Here is a 16,811-nt window from a genome sequence, read left to right on the forward strand (position 1 = left end):
ATCCAAAGGTTTGGGCAAAGTCCCAGATAAAGGTAGAAAACACTTTACAGAGGCAAAGAGGCCCAGGTGCAGGAAGTAAGCACAGGCATCAGTATGCACATCGTTTAGTTATAAGTGTTAGACCCAGATCCAGGAGCAAGAACAAGAAGACTGATATCAGTTACAGCAAGTTGGAGAAGTTTGCCAGTGATTCATCACATGCACCAAGCCTGGGTTCTGTCCACAAGTGAACTTCTGAAGGCAGTGAGTCACACATCACCAGAGGTCTGCACTTGTCAGGGACATTTGCATTTTTGTTTGGCCAAGATGACTTGGTCAGCTCCCAGATTCTGTGGACAAAGGCAAGGTCTATAGGATCACAGATCTGGATGTGGAAGGGCCCCAGAAGTTGTCTATGATACGCCAGCTCCCTCATTTTACAGATGAGGAAACTGAGGCCCTAGAAGGTCAAGTGACTTAATCAAAATCACACAGTATAAAAGCACTGGAGAATTTGAACCCGGATGCTCTGATTCCAGAGCCCTGTGCAACTCACCTGGGTCTTAGTTTCTTCACCTGTAAAATGAAAGGATTTGGACTAGATGACCCAGGCAGACCCTTCCATCCCTAGGTCTGTGATTCTATGATTACAATGCAGAAATCTTTGTAGTAAATAAAGATATAATACATATACAATATATAAATAAATATGGACATGTCAAATTTGACATCGATAATTCACATAATCTATGTGTAACTGATGCAAATTTACAGTGGATAATGGTCAAATAATACAAACAGTTTTCAAAGGGGGAAATATAAATTGTTTATAATAATTATTATTTTTTTAAAGCAATCGGGGTTAAGTAACTTGCCAGTTATTTCTGGGTGTGGTGCTGAGTATCTGAGCCCTGATTTGATCCCCAGGTCATCCCGACACTGGAGCCGGTGCTCTTACTCGCTGAGGTTTATAATTATTTTAAAAAAATTTATTATAATTAGAAAATCAAAGTTAAACACTTTTGAAGAATCATCTTATATGTGCAAGATTGCTAAAATAAATTTAAGAATAATAAAATGTAATGTTGGGAAACCTGTAAAGAAACAATATAATGCATTGGTGGAATTTTTATCATTTGTGATAGTTTGGTGGTGTTATCTTTTAGGACAATATGGATATATACAAGATTTACAAAACTGATAAGCCCTTCCATATTTATTATAACTCCCTGCTTCTACTAGAACTGTATTCTAAGGGAGTTATGAAAAGGGTTGTATCTGAACAAAAATATTAATAACTGCTTCATTTGCAGTAGTGGAAAATGGAAAATGACCTGTATTGCTAATATTTAGGGAGTGACAAAATAAACTCGGTTATGGTAATGTTGTTATTGTTATTCCACAAAATGGCAAATACATAAAATAGATATGAATATAGAAAGATTTATATAAAATTATACATTGTAAAAGAAGTAGAATTAGAAGGACTGATATTCACTGAATCATGATTGCATAAAAATGGCAAGCAAGAAAACTAATTTTATAAGTTCTCATAGAAAAGAGATCAGAAAGGGACAGAGAACAAATAAATTATTGTTATTTTGTTTTTTCTTTGATGAAGATGGAAATAGTTCGGGTTTTATTTGATATCTTATTTGATTTTTATTTAATCATATTTGGTGGAATTTCTTAAGTTTGTAATACAAAGATGAAACAAATGTAATTTTAGTTTGATGTGCTAGACTGTAAGCTCAGAGAGGGCAGACTAATTTTGTCCTGTATCTTACAAATACCTAATGTTGTAGGCAGTGTAGTAAATACTTCTTGAATGAACAAATGAATGAATGAATGAAAAAAGAAAGGGTGTATAGTAGCAAGAACATTGAATTTTGAGTTAGACCTTATTTCCAAGTATGGCTTGGCTATTAACTAGTCATATAACCATTGACTAGCGACTTGACATCTCTGTGTTTTAGTTTCCTTATCTCTAAAACAAGGGTAACAATACTAGCTTGACTGATCTCATAAAGTTGTGAAAATCAAATAAGATTATTACTATTAACAATAATAACAACAATAATAAACATTGACATAATGCCTGCTATCTGCCAGGTACTGTGCTAAGCACTTCACAGATATTATCTCACTTGAAGTGGGAAGTAGGTGCTATTATTTTCCCCATTTTACAGATGAGGAAAGTAAGCCAGTAGAGGTTAAGTGACTTGCCTGGTATCACAGAGCTAGTAAGTATCTGAGGTAGGATTTGAACTTAGATCTTCTAGACCTTGAGCTCTGTTTTCTGAGTTACCTAGCTATATGAAGTTGTTTTAGAAACTTGTAAATCATTATATGTATGTATATATATTTATATATGACAGTAATGTTAATAATAATAATTAATAATATAAACTAGGTTAATAGGCTATCATATAAAGACCATAGATTCTTATTTTAGAACTGGTTTAATCCCAAACCTTTACTTGACAGATGTGGAGACAAATTTAGAGAAGTTACATGGCTTTGGAATCTGATTTATCCAATAGATAATTTGCATATAAATGTTTGAAAGTTTCCAAATTGTTCTTTATAATCTGTGTAGTGGCAACCACACTGGCATACCCAGGGTGGCTGCTAGCACAGGTTCTTCGATCTGCTTTACTAGGGAAGACAACTGTTTAAGGGGTTAACAGTCTTTTTTAATTACATTCACTAGTTCAGGGGAAAAGTCAGCACCCTGAACTTCAGAGAAAATACAGAGACATAAAAACCAACAGGCAGGACTCTGACTGCATGAATCAACTATATACTTCACATACATCCCTGGATCAAGAGAGCCTTTACATCTGAGCAGTTGGGGGGCTCTGAACATATGACCACTCAGAATCTTGACCAGGGAATCACAAGATCCTTCTCATAAGTGTGCCCCCAAAGCAAAATACCAACTCTGAGTGTGTGTGTGTGTGTACACACACATATATATACACACTTCTCAGAGCCAGAAAGCATCACAACCCTCCTGACTCGGTGCCTAATTAGAAATTAGCAAAGGTATGAAAACCTTCTTACAAGCAAGCCTCCCCTAAAAAGGTTCCCCTAATGGACTCAAAGTGAGGCCCATTAATGGGTGGGGAAGATCTTACACAGCATTAACATTACAATGTGTTAAGCATTTCTTGGCAACCTTTTTTATGTCAGTAACATCAAAATTTTATAAAATATTTTTTATTGGTATTCACAATAATTTCTCAGTATCTGAGAGGGAGAAACACCAAAACAAAGAAAAGCAGTTAAGAACCCCAACCAATAAAGCATCTTCATGTACCATTGATTGCAGTATTCCACCTCCCCACTGAGAAAAGATCCTTTATCCTCCATTCCCTAAAATGAAGATGGTTCACCTATGATTAATCTGAATTTATCTGCCCTTTAGTGCCATTTTCATTTACATTTTTAAGCCATTCCACATATCCTCTTTCTTGGTTCTTCTTTCTTCACTCTATTCATACAAGTATTCTTACTATTTTTTCTTATGAATTCCTCACATGTTAATAATATTCCATTATATTTCTATATCACAATTTGTTCAGATTTTCCTTAGGCAAAACACCCATTTTGCTGCTTTTTTTCTGCCTCAAAGTGTACTACTATGCATGTTTTGCTACAGGTGAGACCTTTGTTTCTCTCAGTAACCCTCTTGGGGTACATACCCAATAATGGGGTGTCATTTTTTTCATAGAGCAATTAAAACTTGTTTTGGATTAGTAGGATCTTATTTAAGAAGGTTACATTTGTTTTTACTGATGGGGGGTGTTCATGTCCATCAGAAAGGTCTCCCTTAAACCTTACAAAGCTGTATATAGACATAAGTGTTTTTACAATGGCAATATTTTATTCTAAAACAGCACCTTAGACCAGTTTGCTAAGATGACAAATTCTCTTTATCTGGCTAGCTATGGAAAAGGAACAGTTTTGATTTGCTAACCTGACTCTTCAAAAAGAGGGGGAAAGAAACTTAGAAGAAGAGAGGGAAAAACAGGGAAGAAATAAAAATACTTAAAGGGGAAAATAAAGTTAGGATAAGAAGCTGTGAAACAATCATTTTTTCTCAAGAATATCATTAGGTGGCTTGAGCTGGGGAGTTAGGGGGTGGCATTAGCTCTCAGATGTCCCACTCCTTTGATCTGGACTTTGAAAATCTGCCAGGTATGCCCTGAAGTTTGCCTGATTCTTTTAGAACTTTCTCTGAAGATGGGGTGCTGATGCACATGGTCAGAAAGTTTTTCTTTGACTCAGCCATTAATGGCTGCAGCTAATTCAAAACAGACCCTGAATGGTATCTGGTATTTCTTTGTATATTACATCAGAATTCTTGACTTCTCCAGTTGTTCCAAGATGATTGTTTTCATTTCTTCTCTGCTACTGTGGTCTGTAGCATCTGCTTATTGTAGTATTTTCCCCTATTTTTTCTTGTATGTTTTGGAAAGAAGAATGACCTAGTGGTTAGAGGGCATGGGGCTGGGAATCCAAAATTCCAGGTTATGTTGTTGGTGCTGTTCTTGATTTCCCATGCAAACTGAAAGGAAGAATTATCTTAAACCCATAATTTTCAGAATTTTTTCAACCTGCACTCCTTCCTCTTTTAGATTGACCAAATCCATAACCTTCTTGGAATTATCCTGAACTCCAGGAGTTGTACTCCCACTTTGGAGAAGCAATTATTTAAACTGTTTGTGCCTTGATTTTCTCCATCTGTAAAATGATTAGTTTGAGTATAAGGGGTCATATGAGTCATTTTCTGGGAGGAGACTTAGGATAGCACAATTAAAGTGGTAGAGAAGAGAAGCACACTTTCATTGTTGGGACGGGTCAGGGTGGAGAGGTGACTGTGATTGGGAACTATTCTGGCAAGGTAGATCAGGCTGGGCAGGTGTAATTGAGCAAATGACTTGACGGAACATTGGAAAAGGATTAAGACTTTTTCAGAGATAAATAAAATCAGAGCCCAGTTGACTGATTCTGATATGAATATGTTATAGAAGTGGCAGTATCAAGCCGAGTAAAAATTTTATGAATTTGAATAGAGTTCCATTGAGATTCACGATAATTTGACCAAACTAGCTTAAATTTCCTTTTTGCATTAACCAAAGAATCCAGTAAGCCAATCAGTAAAGTAGACAAAACTGTAGGGGGAAGTGTTAGCCCTGGACACAGAGCAGAAAGACTCAGAGGATATTGGGTCAGGTACTAGCTGTGCTGCTTGTTTATGACCTTCTTAACTATGGACAAGTCACTTCATTCCTGTGGACTTCACTTTCCTTACATGTAAAATGATGTGGTCTTACCAGACAATTGTTAAGATCTCTTGGTTTTTCTGATTCTGTAAACCCCTTCATTTATGTAGTTCATACATATCTTGGGCACCTAAAATGAAGGAAGAAAGTATTTGTTCAGTGAATTGAAAAATCATGAATGTTAACTTAGATTTTTCCACACATGTATGCTAGTTCTCTATAATATTTTCTGACAGCTGTGTAAAGAAGTATATTATCATTTCATTAACTTCACTGAGTCAGGATGTGGTAATGTTTATGTAAAGCAGCATGGTGCTTATGATACAAAATCACCTCCAGGTAGATTTGGGGTTGCTGAAAATTTTATAGAATGGTAGATTTCAAAATAATTATTTAAAAGTCTTTAAATGAAATTTTATATATTTTTCCAATTATACGTAAAAATAATTTTGAAGATTCATTTTAAAAAATTTTGAGTTCCAAATTCTTTCCCACTGTACCCTCCTTGAGAAGGCAAGCATTTGCCTGTATGAATTATATATGTGCTCTCTTGCAAAGCATATATCCAAATTAGCCATGTTGAGAGAGAAAACATGTCAAAAAAAAGAAAAGAAAAAGGAAGTTAAAAAAGTATACTTTGATTTGCATTCAGACTCCATTGGTTCTTTCTCTGAAGGTGGATAGCATTTTTTCATTTTAAGTCCTTTGTAATTATCTTGAATCATTGTATTGCTGAGAATAGCTAAGTCATTCACATTTGATCATTGTACAATATTGCTGTTACCATGTACAATGTTCTGGCTCTGCTCACTTCACCTTGCATCAGTTCATAGAAGTTTTTCCAGGTTTTCCTGAAACTATCCTGCTTGTTTAAAATTCTTTAATACATTTTGTAAATATATATCCTTGCTTAAGCAAATTCTGTAGTATAATTATAATATCTTAAAAAAACCCTGTTTTTTTTTTCTTTTCAGTATTACTTCACTGTCCTCTTTGGCCATGAAGGTCAGAAACCACTGGAGCTCCGATGTGAAGAGGAACATGAGGGTAAGGAGTGGATGGATGCCATTCATCAAGCCAGGTATAACCCTCTCTTTACTTGTTTTGGAATTAATTTGAAAAATCATTATATAATTTGTTAGAATGTTACCATTACTGATAGAAGAATTTTAATATCAATTTTAAGAAAACTTTTGCTATTGAATATCAACCTGGTGAGGTGTATTGTTTGGCCTTTCTTTAATTATGTCCTGCCTGAAAGTATCCAATAAGATTAATTGTTATCGAACTATTCTAGAAAAACACAAGAGAATCATCAACTTCCTTCTAAGAGATGCTAGGAAAGTGGAAAAGCAGTAATTTAGACCACGAATCATTTATTCAAGTAAAATACATGTAGACAGTAGTGTCCTTTTATATCTAGTCAATCACCAAATCCTTCTAAATGGCTATCCTGTCTATTCTTGCTTCTCTAGTTCTACTGCCACCAGTCTAGTTCAGGCTTTCGTTACTTCATGCTTGTTATTGCTACACAAAGTTCATGTACTTTGAGGCTTAAGATTTTATTTCAGGCTTAAGATTAATATTGCTGAACATTGTTGCCAGACTTACCTGTAAGTAGCACTAAGTACACCATGAGTATGTTTTGGCCATTGACATGTAATAATTATGTATGAATGAAGTGCAAGTTGATCTCCTTTCTAAGGGAAAAAGTGAAAAGGCTGATGGAGTGCTTCTCTTTTCATAGAATCATAGAATTTAAGAGATGGAAAGGGCCTTAGTTTCCATATAGTCTATATCCAAAAAGTAATCCCCTCTACAATCCATAAAGACCCCAGTGAAGGGGGGACATTATCTCCAAGGCAGCCTATTTCACTTTTGGGGAACTGAATTATTAAGTTTTTCTTGATATGGAGCCTAACTTTAAATCTTTGCAATTTCCACCTATTGTTCATTGTTCTGTTCCCTGAGTGATCGTATCCGTTCCCATGGGTTTAATTATTTCTATGCTCATGATTCCCAGATATGTACATTTAGCCCTAATCTCTCTCCTGAGCTACAGTCTCACATTACCAGCTGGTTATTGGATATTTATCTAATATCTCAACCACAATGTGTCCAAAACAGAACTCATCAGCACTTCTTTGGACATTTGTACCTAGGAGTCGAGATTCCATGCAAAAGCAGGATCCAAAGACCCTGCTGGGTACCCTTTTCCCCCCAACCAACTGGAAATCTCTAATAGGAACCATATCTTGGCTAACAGTAGCAGCTCACCCTCCAGCAGCAGCCCCACCACCTGTAGTTACATTTCCTTCTTGCTTCCCCCAGGCCACCAGCTATGATTGCCAATGGCTGTCATCACAGCAAGAGTAATAATAGGGGTTCAACTCTTGGGTACACTCTTGGTTGTGCCATTACTGGTGGCTTCCATAGTGAGACTCATTCCTGTCTTATAAGTCCTTGTCAGCAGCCCTAGAAAATGCAACCAGAGTACCAGCAGCACTGCAAGCTCCTGATGCTGTGAGATGAAGCATTTCTTAAAATGTGCCCCAAACCTGCGTGACCTTATGAGCAATTCAGTGAGTTTTTATAGGGGTGCACGTCTGCAAATTTATTGTTATTATTGTTCAGTCAATCAGTCCTTTCCTACTCTCCATGACACCATGGATCAACTGTCCATAAGGTTTTCTTGGCCTAGTTACTAGAGTGGTTTGCCATTTCCTTCTCCAGTGGATCCATTTTTTAGGCAATCAGAGGTTAAGTGACTTGCCCAGGATCACACAGCTAGGAAGTGTTTGAGGCTGGATTTGAACTCAGGTTTTCCTGACTCCAGGTCCAATAATCTATCCACTGAGCCATGATCTACCTCAGTTTGCAAATTTGGAAATAGATGAGCCTAATTTAGACCTTCAAAAAAAATTAAGGAAAACTAACTGAAGACCAAGCTAATTTAACATTGAAATATAATTGAGTCAGTCAGTCAACAAGTATTTTTAAGTGCCTAAAGAAGTCTGAGATCACCAGTACTTTGTTTCTTTGTCTGTTGCTAGTAGTCTTTCATTCATAACTCCCTGACAGATAGTCCCATTGTGCAGGTAAGGGCTGTGATATAAAATGTTGGCATTAGGCAAAATGCTTTTGTGGTCTCATCAAAATGAACGGCTGTTATGTTAACTCTTAGTGAACAGCATCTTAAGTTATAGCTAATAAGTCAAATAATTTCCTCCTGGAAAAACAAGTAAACAAACAAATCAGAGCTTATTACCTTTATCCCCGAACCCAACCATCTTCTGAACTTCCTTGTTACTGCTGTCAAGGGTACCACCTTCCCACAGTTACTTGGGTTTATAACCTTGTTATTATCCTTGCTTTTTGTTGTTGTTCAGTTGTTTGAGTCGTATCTGACTCTCCATCACCCCATTTGGGGTTTTCTTATTTATTTATTTATTAAAAAAATTTTTTTTAAGCAATCGGGGTTTAGTAACTTGCTCAAGGTTACACAGCCAGGTGTTTCTGGGTGGGTGCTAAGTATCAGAGCCTGGATTTAATCCCCAGGTCATCCCGACACTGGAGCCGGTGCTCTTACTCGCTGTGCTACCTGGCCGCACCTATTTGGGGTTTTCTTGGCAAAGATCCTGGAGTGGTTTGCCCTTTCCTTCTCCAGTTTATTTTACAAACTGAGGCAAACAGGGTTAAGTGACTTGCCCAGGGTCACACAGCTGTAAGTGTCTGGGTCTGGATTTGAACTTAGTTCCTCTTGACTCCGGGCCTGGCACTCTATCCACTGAGCCACCTCTTCTATATCCAGTCAGTTGACAAATTTTGTTTTCTTGTTTCTACTTCTATAACATCTCTCCTTGCGTTCCCTCACATAGATATACCCCTGCTTTAGGCCTTCCTTTCTTCTCACCTGGAATATTTAAGTAGCCTTCTAATCGGCTTCCCCTATATCAATTCCCTCTCCATTCCATTCTATCCTCCACACAGCTGCCAATGAGATTTTCCTAAAGTGCAGGCTTGACCATGTCAGACTCAAACACTACCCTTTCTAAAAGCTGCAAGGACTTCTTCCTATTATTTCCAGGATCAAATATAATGACTTCTCTTTGAAAACCCTTTTCTAGCCTGGCCCCTTTCTACCTTTCCAGTCTTCTTATACATTACTCCTTTCCACACATTCTATGGTTCAGCCAGACTGACCTTCTGTTCCTCACCTGAGATATTCTATCTTCTGTCTTTCTGCTTTTGTGGTACCTGTTCTTTATGCCTGGATTACTTTCCATTCTCACCTGCATCTCTTCAAACATATGGCTTCCTTCAAGATTCAGATACCACCTTCTGCAGAAGGACTTTCCTTCTTCCCCCATTCCCATATGATAGTACCTTTCCCTCAAAACCAAAGTTTCCTGAGTTTTTCTTTTGAGTCATGAATTCTTTCAGTAAACCAGTGAAATCTTAAAATGCATAAAATTAAATACATAGGGTTACTGAAGAAAACAATTATATTGACTAAAGCCAAGTTCACCAACCCTGGGTTAAGAACTTTGGCTTTTTGGTTACCTTTCAACTGTTTTGTATTTATCTCATGGGTGGCTATAAAACTGATAGACATGTTTTCTTCCCTCCTAGCACATAAGCTCCTTGAAGACAGAGGCATTTTTTGGCTTATTTCTTTTTATTCTTAGCAATTAGCCCAGTGCCTGGTGCCCAATAAGCACTTAATAAATGCTTGTTGATTGATTGATTCCCTGTGACAGCCTTTCAAGTACTTGAAGAGAACTATGATATCCCCCCTGAGCGTTCTCTTTTTCAGGCTAAACATTCCAAATTCCTTCAGCTGAGTCTATTATGGAATGTACTCAAGGCCTTTCACCATTGTGATTGCTTTCCATTGGAGACTCTCCAGCTTATAAGTATCTTTTCTAAAATGTGGTGTCCAGAACTGAGCACAGTCCTCATGATTTCCTCTGATCAGGACAGATTACAGTGGATCTATAACCTTTTTCCACCCCAGGAAGTTATGCTTTCCTTAATGTAGCCCAAGATCTCATTAGCTTTTGGTTACCATATTACCTTGATGGATTACATTCTAGAATATATTATTAAATGAAAGTTTTATAATTATTTAGAAAATAAAGCAGTGATTACTAAGAGATAGCATAGCTTAATCAGGAACTAATTAGGCTAATCAAGACTAACCTCATTTCCTTAACTGTCATTCAGGCAAATTTTATACACACACACACACACACACACACACACGCACGCACACAGAGTGTTTGTGTGTTTTATAAAATATACCTGGATTTAGGTGAAGTGTTTGATTAAATATCTTGGACTGTTCTTATGCATAGATGCACATTGACAAGACGACAGTGTAGTTCAGAGCATTCAAAATTGATTGAATGACCAGACCCCAAGAGTGGTGCTTTTAAAGGGTCAATTTCAATGTGAAGGGAGGTCTTCCTGGTGAGTTAGTGTCCCGGGCACTTTTTCTGAGGAGGCCTGGTGTTTAGTATTTCTATCAACAACTTGCATGTCGTCTTTGCAGATGACATGAAGCTTGGGGAGAGCTATTGCGGCAGACAGTCAGAATCTCTGTAGACTAGTATGATAGATTGATTCTAATAAACTGAAATTCAATAGAAATAAGTATAAAGTCATATTTGGGTTAAAAAGAGAACAACTGCAAAGGAAGATGATAGGTAGCTAGATAAGAGTTCATGTTAAAAAAGATCTGAAGAACTTAGCAGGCGGTAAGTTCAGTGTGGCATGACTGTTACCCTTCCCCATCCCCAGTCATGGCCCCAGTCTAATGAGAGCTTCGGTTCCATTCCAGATTAGGGAGAGGGTAGTCCTGATGCATTTTCCCATGGTCTTATCAAATCTAGACTATTGTGTTCAGTTCTGAATGCTGTGTTCAAGGAGGGGTATTGGACACTGGAGAATGTCCAAAGGAAGGTGATAGACTTTGAGGTCATGCAATAAAATGATTGGCTGGATGATGTAAGGCTGTTTAGCAAAGAAGAGAAGAGGCTTGGGAAGGAAGAACTGGTAAGAGTCTTCAAGCATTTGGAGGATTGCCATGTGTAAGAAGATTTAGACTTTTTTTTTTTTAGCTTCCAGAGGCTGAGCTAGGGACAGTGGGTAGAAGTTGCAAAGAGACAGAGTTTGACTTGACAGAAGGGGAGCCTTTAACCAGTAGAACACTCCAGAGGTAGAATGGGCCATGTCAACAAGTATTGCGTTTCACTTCACTGAGAACTGTCCAGCATTTGTCAGAGATGATGTAGAGGACCTTGATGTTAAGGTATGTTTGTGTTGGACTAAGTGGCCTCTGAGGCCACATCTGTCTCTGATTGCCTCTAACTCTGTGAAATTATAGAGTGAGATACAGGAAGGGTGAGGGCAAGTTGTCCTGTCCTTCTCTTTAATGGACTGTCAGCTATCTGGTAGTGTATTCCCTCTCAGACTCTCAAGACCTTCATCCCTGGGTTGATTGTGAAACTTGAGGGGAGGCTCAACGCAGCCCTTCATATACAAAAGTTTGGGAACTTTACACTAGACTAGCCCTCGCTCCTATTCCCCAAAGAAGGGCTGGGATTGAGGGACTGGACAAAAGTTAGGCTTTTGAATCGTCATTAACAGAATAACAAGTATAATGCCCCTTGGTTTATAAGATTTATATGTCGCTCACTTTAGTTTATCAATCAGTCCGTCAATCGGTCCACAAGTATTTATCAAGTGCCCTCTGTTGTGCGACACAATGGGGATGTTAATGAAAGAATGAAACAGTCTCTACTCACAAGGCGCTCATGTTCTAATGGGAAAACAAGAAGTACCCGTATAAACAGATACGGCCTAAATATAAAGTGAATAAATACAAATATATACAAAGTAATTAAATACAAGTTAGGGTTAGTTTGGGGCTTTTTTTAGAAGATAAAGTTACATTTTAATATAGAAGGAGAGGGTGAAGATACCCAGGCACCATCCAGTGGCTCAGATGTCCTTCAGGCTGGGACCTCAGATGTTCCTCCGTTCTGTGAATCCCCCACCCCACCACTCACACCCGTCTAGAGGGGGTAACAGAGATGATGGGCATGATTTCCCTCCTTTCCCAGGAAAATCCAGAAAGGCTAGGAAAACCATGAAGATACCAAGGAGCCATATTTGCTTTCTGTATTTCTCAGAGTCTAAACACATTCATTTTACCACTAAATCCATGTTGGACCTGAGGGCTGGCCCACAGGAGCTTAAGGAGGAAGGTGGGCATGATTACCACAAGGATGAAGAGGCAGGCACAGAAAGGGTGGGCCGGGCTGGACCAGAGTTGCGTGTCCCTCAGGGACCTGCAAGGCCAAAGTAGAGAAGAATGTTGGAAAGCAGAAGGGAGAGGGAAGGAGGCTGTCTAGTCCCTGATTAGCATTTGGGGACATCTGCAAAAGTTTAACACAGAAGAGAGTGCTTGAACAGTATCCTAATGGAAACCTGAAATACAAATAAGGACACATCCTGTGTGTCACCCTGTAACAGAATGCAACATTGACATGGACACCTCCAAAGAAGTATCATCAGCTTTTGAGGATCAGTGCCCTTTTATAGGTTCTCTAATTGTACAGAACTGATCCACTGTGGACATATGATCCTTACAGGATAAGGAGGGATCCCAACCCCTCTTTCAGGAGAGTGTGAAACCATCTCATTCTTTTTTGGTGGATGTGTGTGACCCAGGGCACACATGTGCCAACTAGTGAAAATGTTCCAAAACAAAAGCCATTATAGTTTCATTCTTGTTTTACATAGAGAAAGATTCATTATAGCTAAAAGTACAATATTGAATGGTAGAATACAGAGGATATAATATTCATTCAGTTATCTCTTTCTAGAGTTGGCATGGAGAAGCCACACACAAATTAGTGGTGTTTACACAGACAATGCCAAATGTGTCATAATATAACTGCAAAGGTCGGGGGGGGGAACACAGCTTCTTGCAGTAATTTCACCTCATAATGTTATTCATATTATATAGCTAGAAATGGAAATATTACTCATTTGAAATATCCATGATTCCTTCTTTGAAGTACTAATGTACCGTGATGAAAGAAAATTCAAAGTTCTTTTTTTGTCTTGCAGGCCACAGATTCCATTATATGAAAATAAAATGGAGTGTGTTTCTTTTGAAAGACCTTCCTTTAATTTGACACCATATTTTAGGAATTTCCAATGTTGTAAATTTGAGTGTTAGATGTGGTCTTAATTTTTCAATCTGTAGCAAGTGATAACCCAAGGCATCGTTCACATTTGATGTGTTTGAAAATGATATGAGTATTTTTTTTAGCATTATCTGTACTTATAATTATGTTTCTTTCATTGAAATAGTGCCATAGAAACTCCAGAAGGAAAACAGACTACTTGCCGTTCCCAAAGGCCTCTTTGCCAATTTCTTTCTCTCTGAATCCACACTTGAGTCATCTCACCCTCTGAAATACCCTTCTCCAACATTTCTGCCCATCAATGTGTACTACTTCCTTTAAGACTTGGCTCAAAAAAAAAAACTCTCCAAAAATCAATCTCCTACAAATCTACCTCTTGTGCTCCATGTTTACCCTGAACACTTGCCTGAGAATAAGGGATGCTGAATTTAAGTTCATGGTCTCCTAGTAGTGATCTTAGAAAAGCCCCTTCAGTTTTTTGGGTCTCAGTTTTCTCGTATATGAAACGTGGATGATAATGTTAGTCCTGCCTATATCATAGGATTATTGGATCAAATGAGGTAGACTACCTGAATATATACTTTGTCAACTGATATATGCTTTATGTAATGAGAGATACTGTTATTATTATTATTGTTATTATTATAAGTGCTCAGATTTGGAAGGGATCTTAAGGATTCTAATCTTGGGCAAGTTAAGCCATTTAAGCTTGAAATTTTTTCATTTGTGAAATGAAGATGTTGGACTATATGACCTTGAAGGTCTCTTCCAAGTCTAAATCTGTGATTTTATTATCTTCAGAGAACTCCTTCATTTTAGTAGATGAGAAAACTGAGGCCCAGAGGTGAAGTAATTTGCCTGGAGTCATATAGTTAATAAGTAACAGAGCTGCGATTTCAAATTGGGTCTTTCACTTCCAGATCTACAATGCTTTTCATGACATCATCCTATACTTTATTGTTGTTCAGTCACATTCAACTCTTCGTGACCCCATCTGGGGTTTTCTTGGGAAAGATACAGGAGTGGTTTGTCATTTCCTCCTCCAGCTTATTTTACAGATGAGGAAACCGAGGCAAACAGGATTGGGTGACTTTCCCAGAGTGACACAGCCAGTGTCACTGACCCAGAGGTCAGATTTGAACTCAGGTCTTCTTGGCTCCAGGCCTGGCACTCTATCTGCTGTGCCACCCAGCTTTTTATCCTGTACTTATTCACACTTTTATTCTGTAATCACTTCATGTGTTTTAATCTCTGACTACTTTCTACTTCTCTTATCACTGAGTACTTAGATTACTTCTAGGCCCACTATCTGTGCTCAGGAAACACATGTTGTATAAATGAGAGGCAAGCAGAGATATGGCCCATGTGGTTTAATGTTTTAATACTACCCTGCAACAATAAACGGAGTCATCTAATTTGACTTAGAAGAGCTCATATTTAATAACTTTGCTCTCTCTGTAATACATATCCTTAGCCCTAAGAAAGAGAAGTGTGATTTAATTTTTATTTACCAACCCTAATTCTTCAATACTCTAATCAGTGGAATTATTTCTTCCTTTGGTGTAGTTCACAGTCCATCTGTGCAAGAATCCTGTGTGATTCTTGTCCCTGCCTTTCCATCAGTATTCTGGAGACCACTCAGTGCACTGGAAGGCTTCTTTTGGGTCTTTTATAACTTAAGGAGTACAAATATTGATTACTAATTTGTCCCTCACTTTGTTTATTCTTTTCTTTTTGGAAGGGGAAGGCAAGGCAATTGGGGTTAAGTGACTTGCCCAAGATCACCCAGCTAGTAAGTGTGTTAAGTGTCTGAGACCGAATTTGAACTCAGGTCCTCATGACTCTAAGGCCGGTGCTCTATTCACCGCACTACCTACCTCCCCCCCCCCCCCCATTTTGTTTCTTTAACTCAACTTATCCCTTTTTTTGTGTCTTTTACACAAACAAAATATTTTCTAGATTTCCCCCACAATTTATTGTATCATATAACTTTGTTAAAAGTTATATTAAAAAGTTGAGAATGTAGAACAGTTTCTAGCATATTGGGGATTTGTACTTGGGAGCTACATATTTGTAAAATTCAGTTTATTAATACCAGTGTAGACAGCTGTATTACATTACAACCACGGGTCATCCAATTCTTCCTCTTTGTTATAAATTTCTCTCATAGAAAAAAAAAACAACTGTGTAGCATTTTAATCTCTGTATAAACCCTTTCAAATCATTCTCCCAATTAATTCTTTAGAGATTATATATATTATTTCCTCAGACTCTTTGGAGAATTTTAAGAGACTTCTACCAATATAAATTTATGTACAATTGTAAGAAAAATTTTAAAAGGGAGGGAGAAAACAACTATTATGTTAAAATCATCTTCATCAGCTCTGTAGCACAATGTTGTAAAATATATGTTTGCTTCTAGATACACTCCCTAAAATTTCATTGTCCTGAAAGGATAAATTTGATGTTTTAAATCGAATTTGCCATTATTGGCTTTCTTTACAACTTTGTGATATGGCATTTTGTCTGTTTTTTATTATATTGTTGGGAGGGGGAAAGTTACTTACAATGCTGTATCTTAAACTTAGAATCTGAGTTTTAAGTAACGAAGTTGTGTCCATAATCCAGTAAGAAGGAAAAATAAAATCCCTTTCTGTGGGAAAACTTTGTCTTTAAATTTTTTTCCTTTTGTAAATCTTTTTGACCCCTATCATTACTCTACCAAGAAAAGATGTTCCAGAATTTTTATGGAATTGTGAGTGGAAGGGAAAACCCAACAGAGAACAAATTGATAGTGGAGATAAGTGGAGGTGGGGATAGAGGAACAAGTCAATAAGCATCCAGAACAGTCCTTCGCAGTAATTTGTCACTTAATGACTATTATTGATTCACTCACTTTTGAATGTTATAAGGAGCTGATAAGAGAGCTTGGGAGCCAGGGAAAGAGGAAAGCAATAATGACAGTGTGGGAGGAAGAGGTGTGAGTAATTACTCCTACAAATGCCACCACCAAACATGTTTGGGACATAACAGCTCTGTTTACCAGTGCCAGAAAACTGACTTAAAACCCTGCATAAGTGTGAGTTATTATTGCTATTAATGTTGTTATTATTGTTACTGAAGATCTCAGGATATTAGGAACATATTATTCTAGTATCTGTTTTCAGTGAAGTTCAAGAATAAATTTGAATTGATGTGCCTTTTATTTCTTAAACTCCCTACTATGTGCCTACACTTTTCAGTTTCGGTTCTCAAGTTCCTATAACTCCTAGTTGCATACTTCAATACATAGACTTTTCTGATAAAATTAAGTAGAATGAGA

The 16,811-nt window shown here is 37.6% G+C and overlaps 2 protein-coding genes across 3 annotated transcripts in view; both read left to right on the plus strand.

Moving 5' to 3' along the window:
* The window catches only part of CKMT2 (creatine kinase, mitochondrial 2), a 511,259-nt gene that overhangs the window by 215,432 nt on the left and 279,016 nt on the right, over window positions 1-16,811 (plus strand). The window lies entirely within an intron of this gene.
* RASGRF2 (Ras protein specific guanine nucleotide releasing factor 2) overlaps window positions 1-16,811 on the plus strand; it is a 323,013-nt gene that overhangs the window by 92,755 nt on the left and 213,447 nt on the right. The window contains exon 2 of the mRNA XM_069085026.1: window positions 6,245-6,351. Coding sequence (XP_068941127.1) covers window positions 6,245-6,351 — 107 coding nt within the window. The remainder of the gene's footprint in view (window positions 1-6,244; window positions 6,352-16,811) is intronic.

Source organism: Petaurus breviceps, unplaced genomic scaffold (assembly GCF_028583685.1).
Source record: "Petaurus breviceps papuanus isolate PSGF00001 unplaced genomic scaffold, PetGlider_PUasm1.0 175, whole genome shotgun sequence".
NCBI lineage: Eukaryota > Metazoa > Chordata > Mammalia > Diprotodontia > Petauridae > Petaurus > Petaurus breviceps.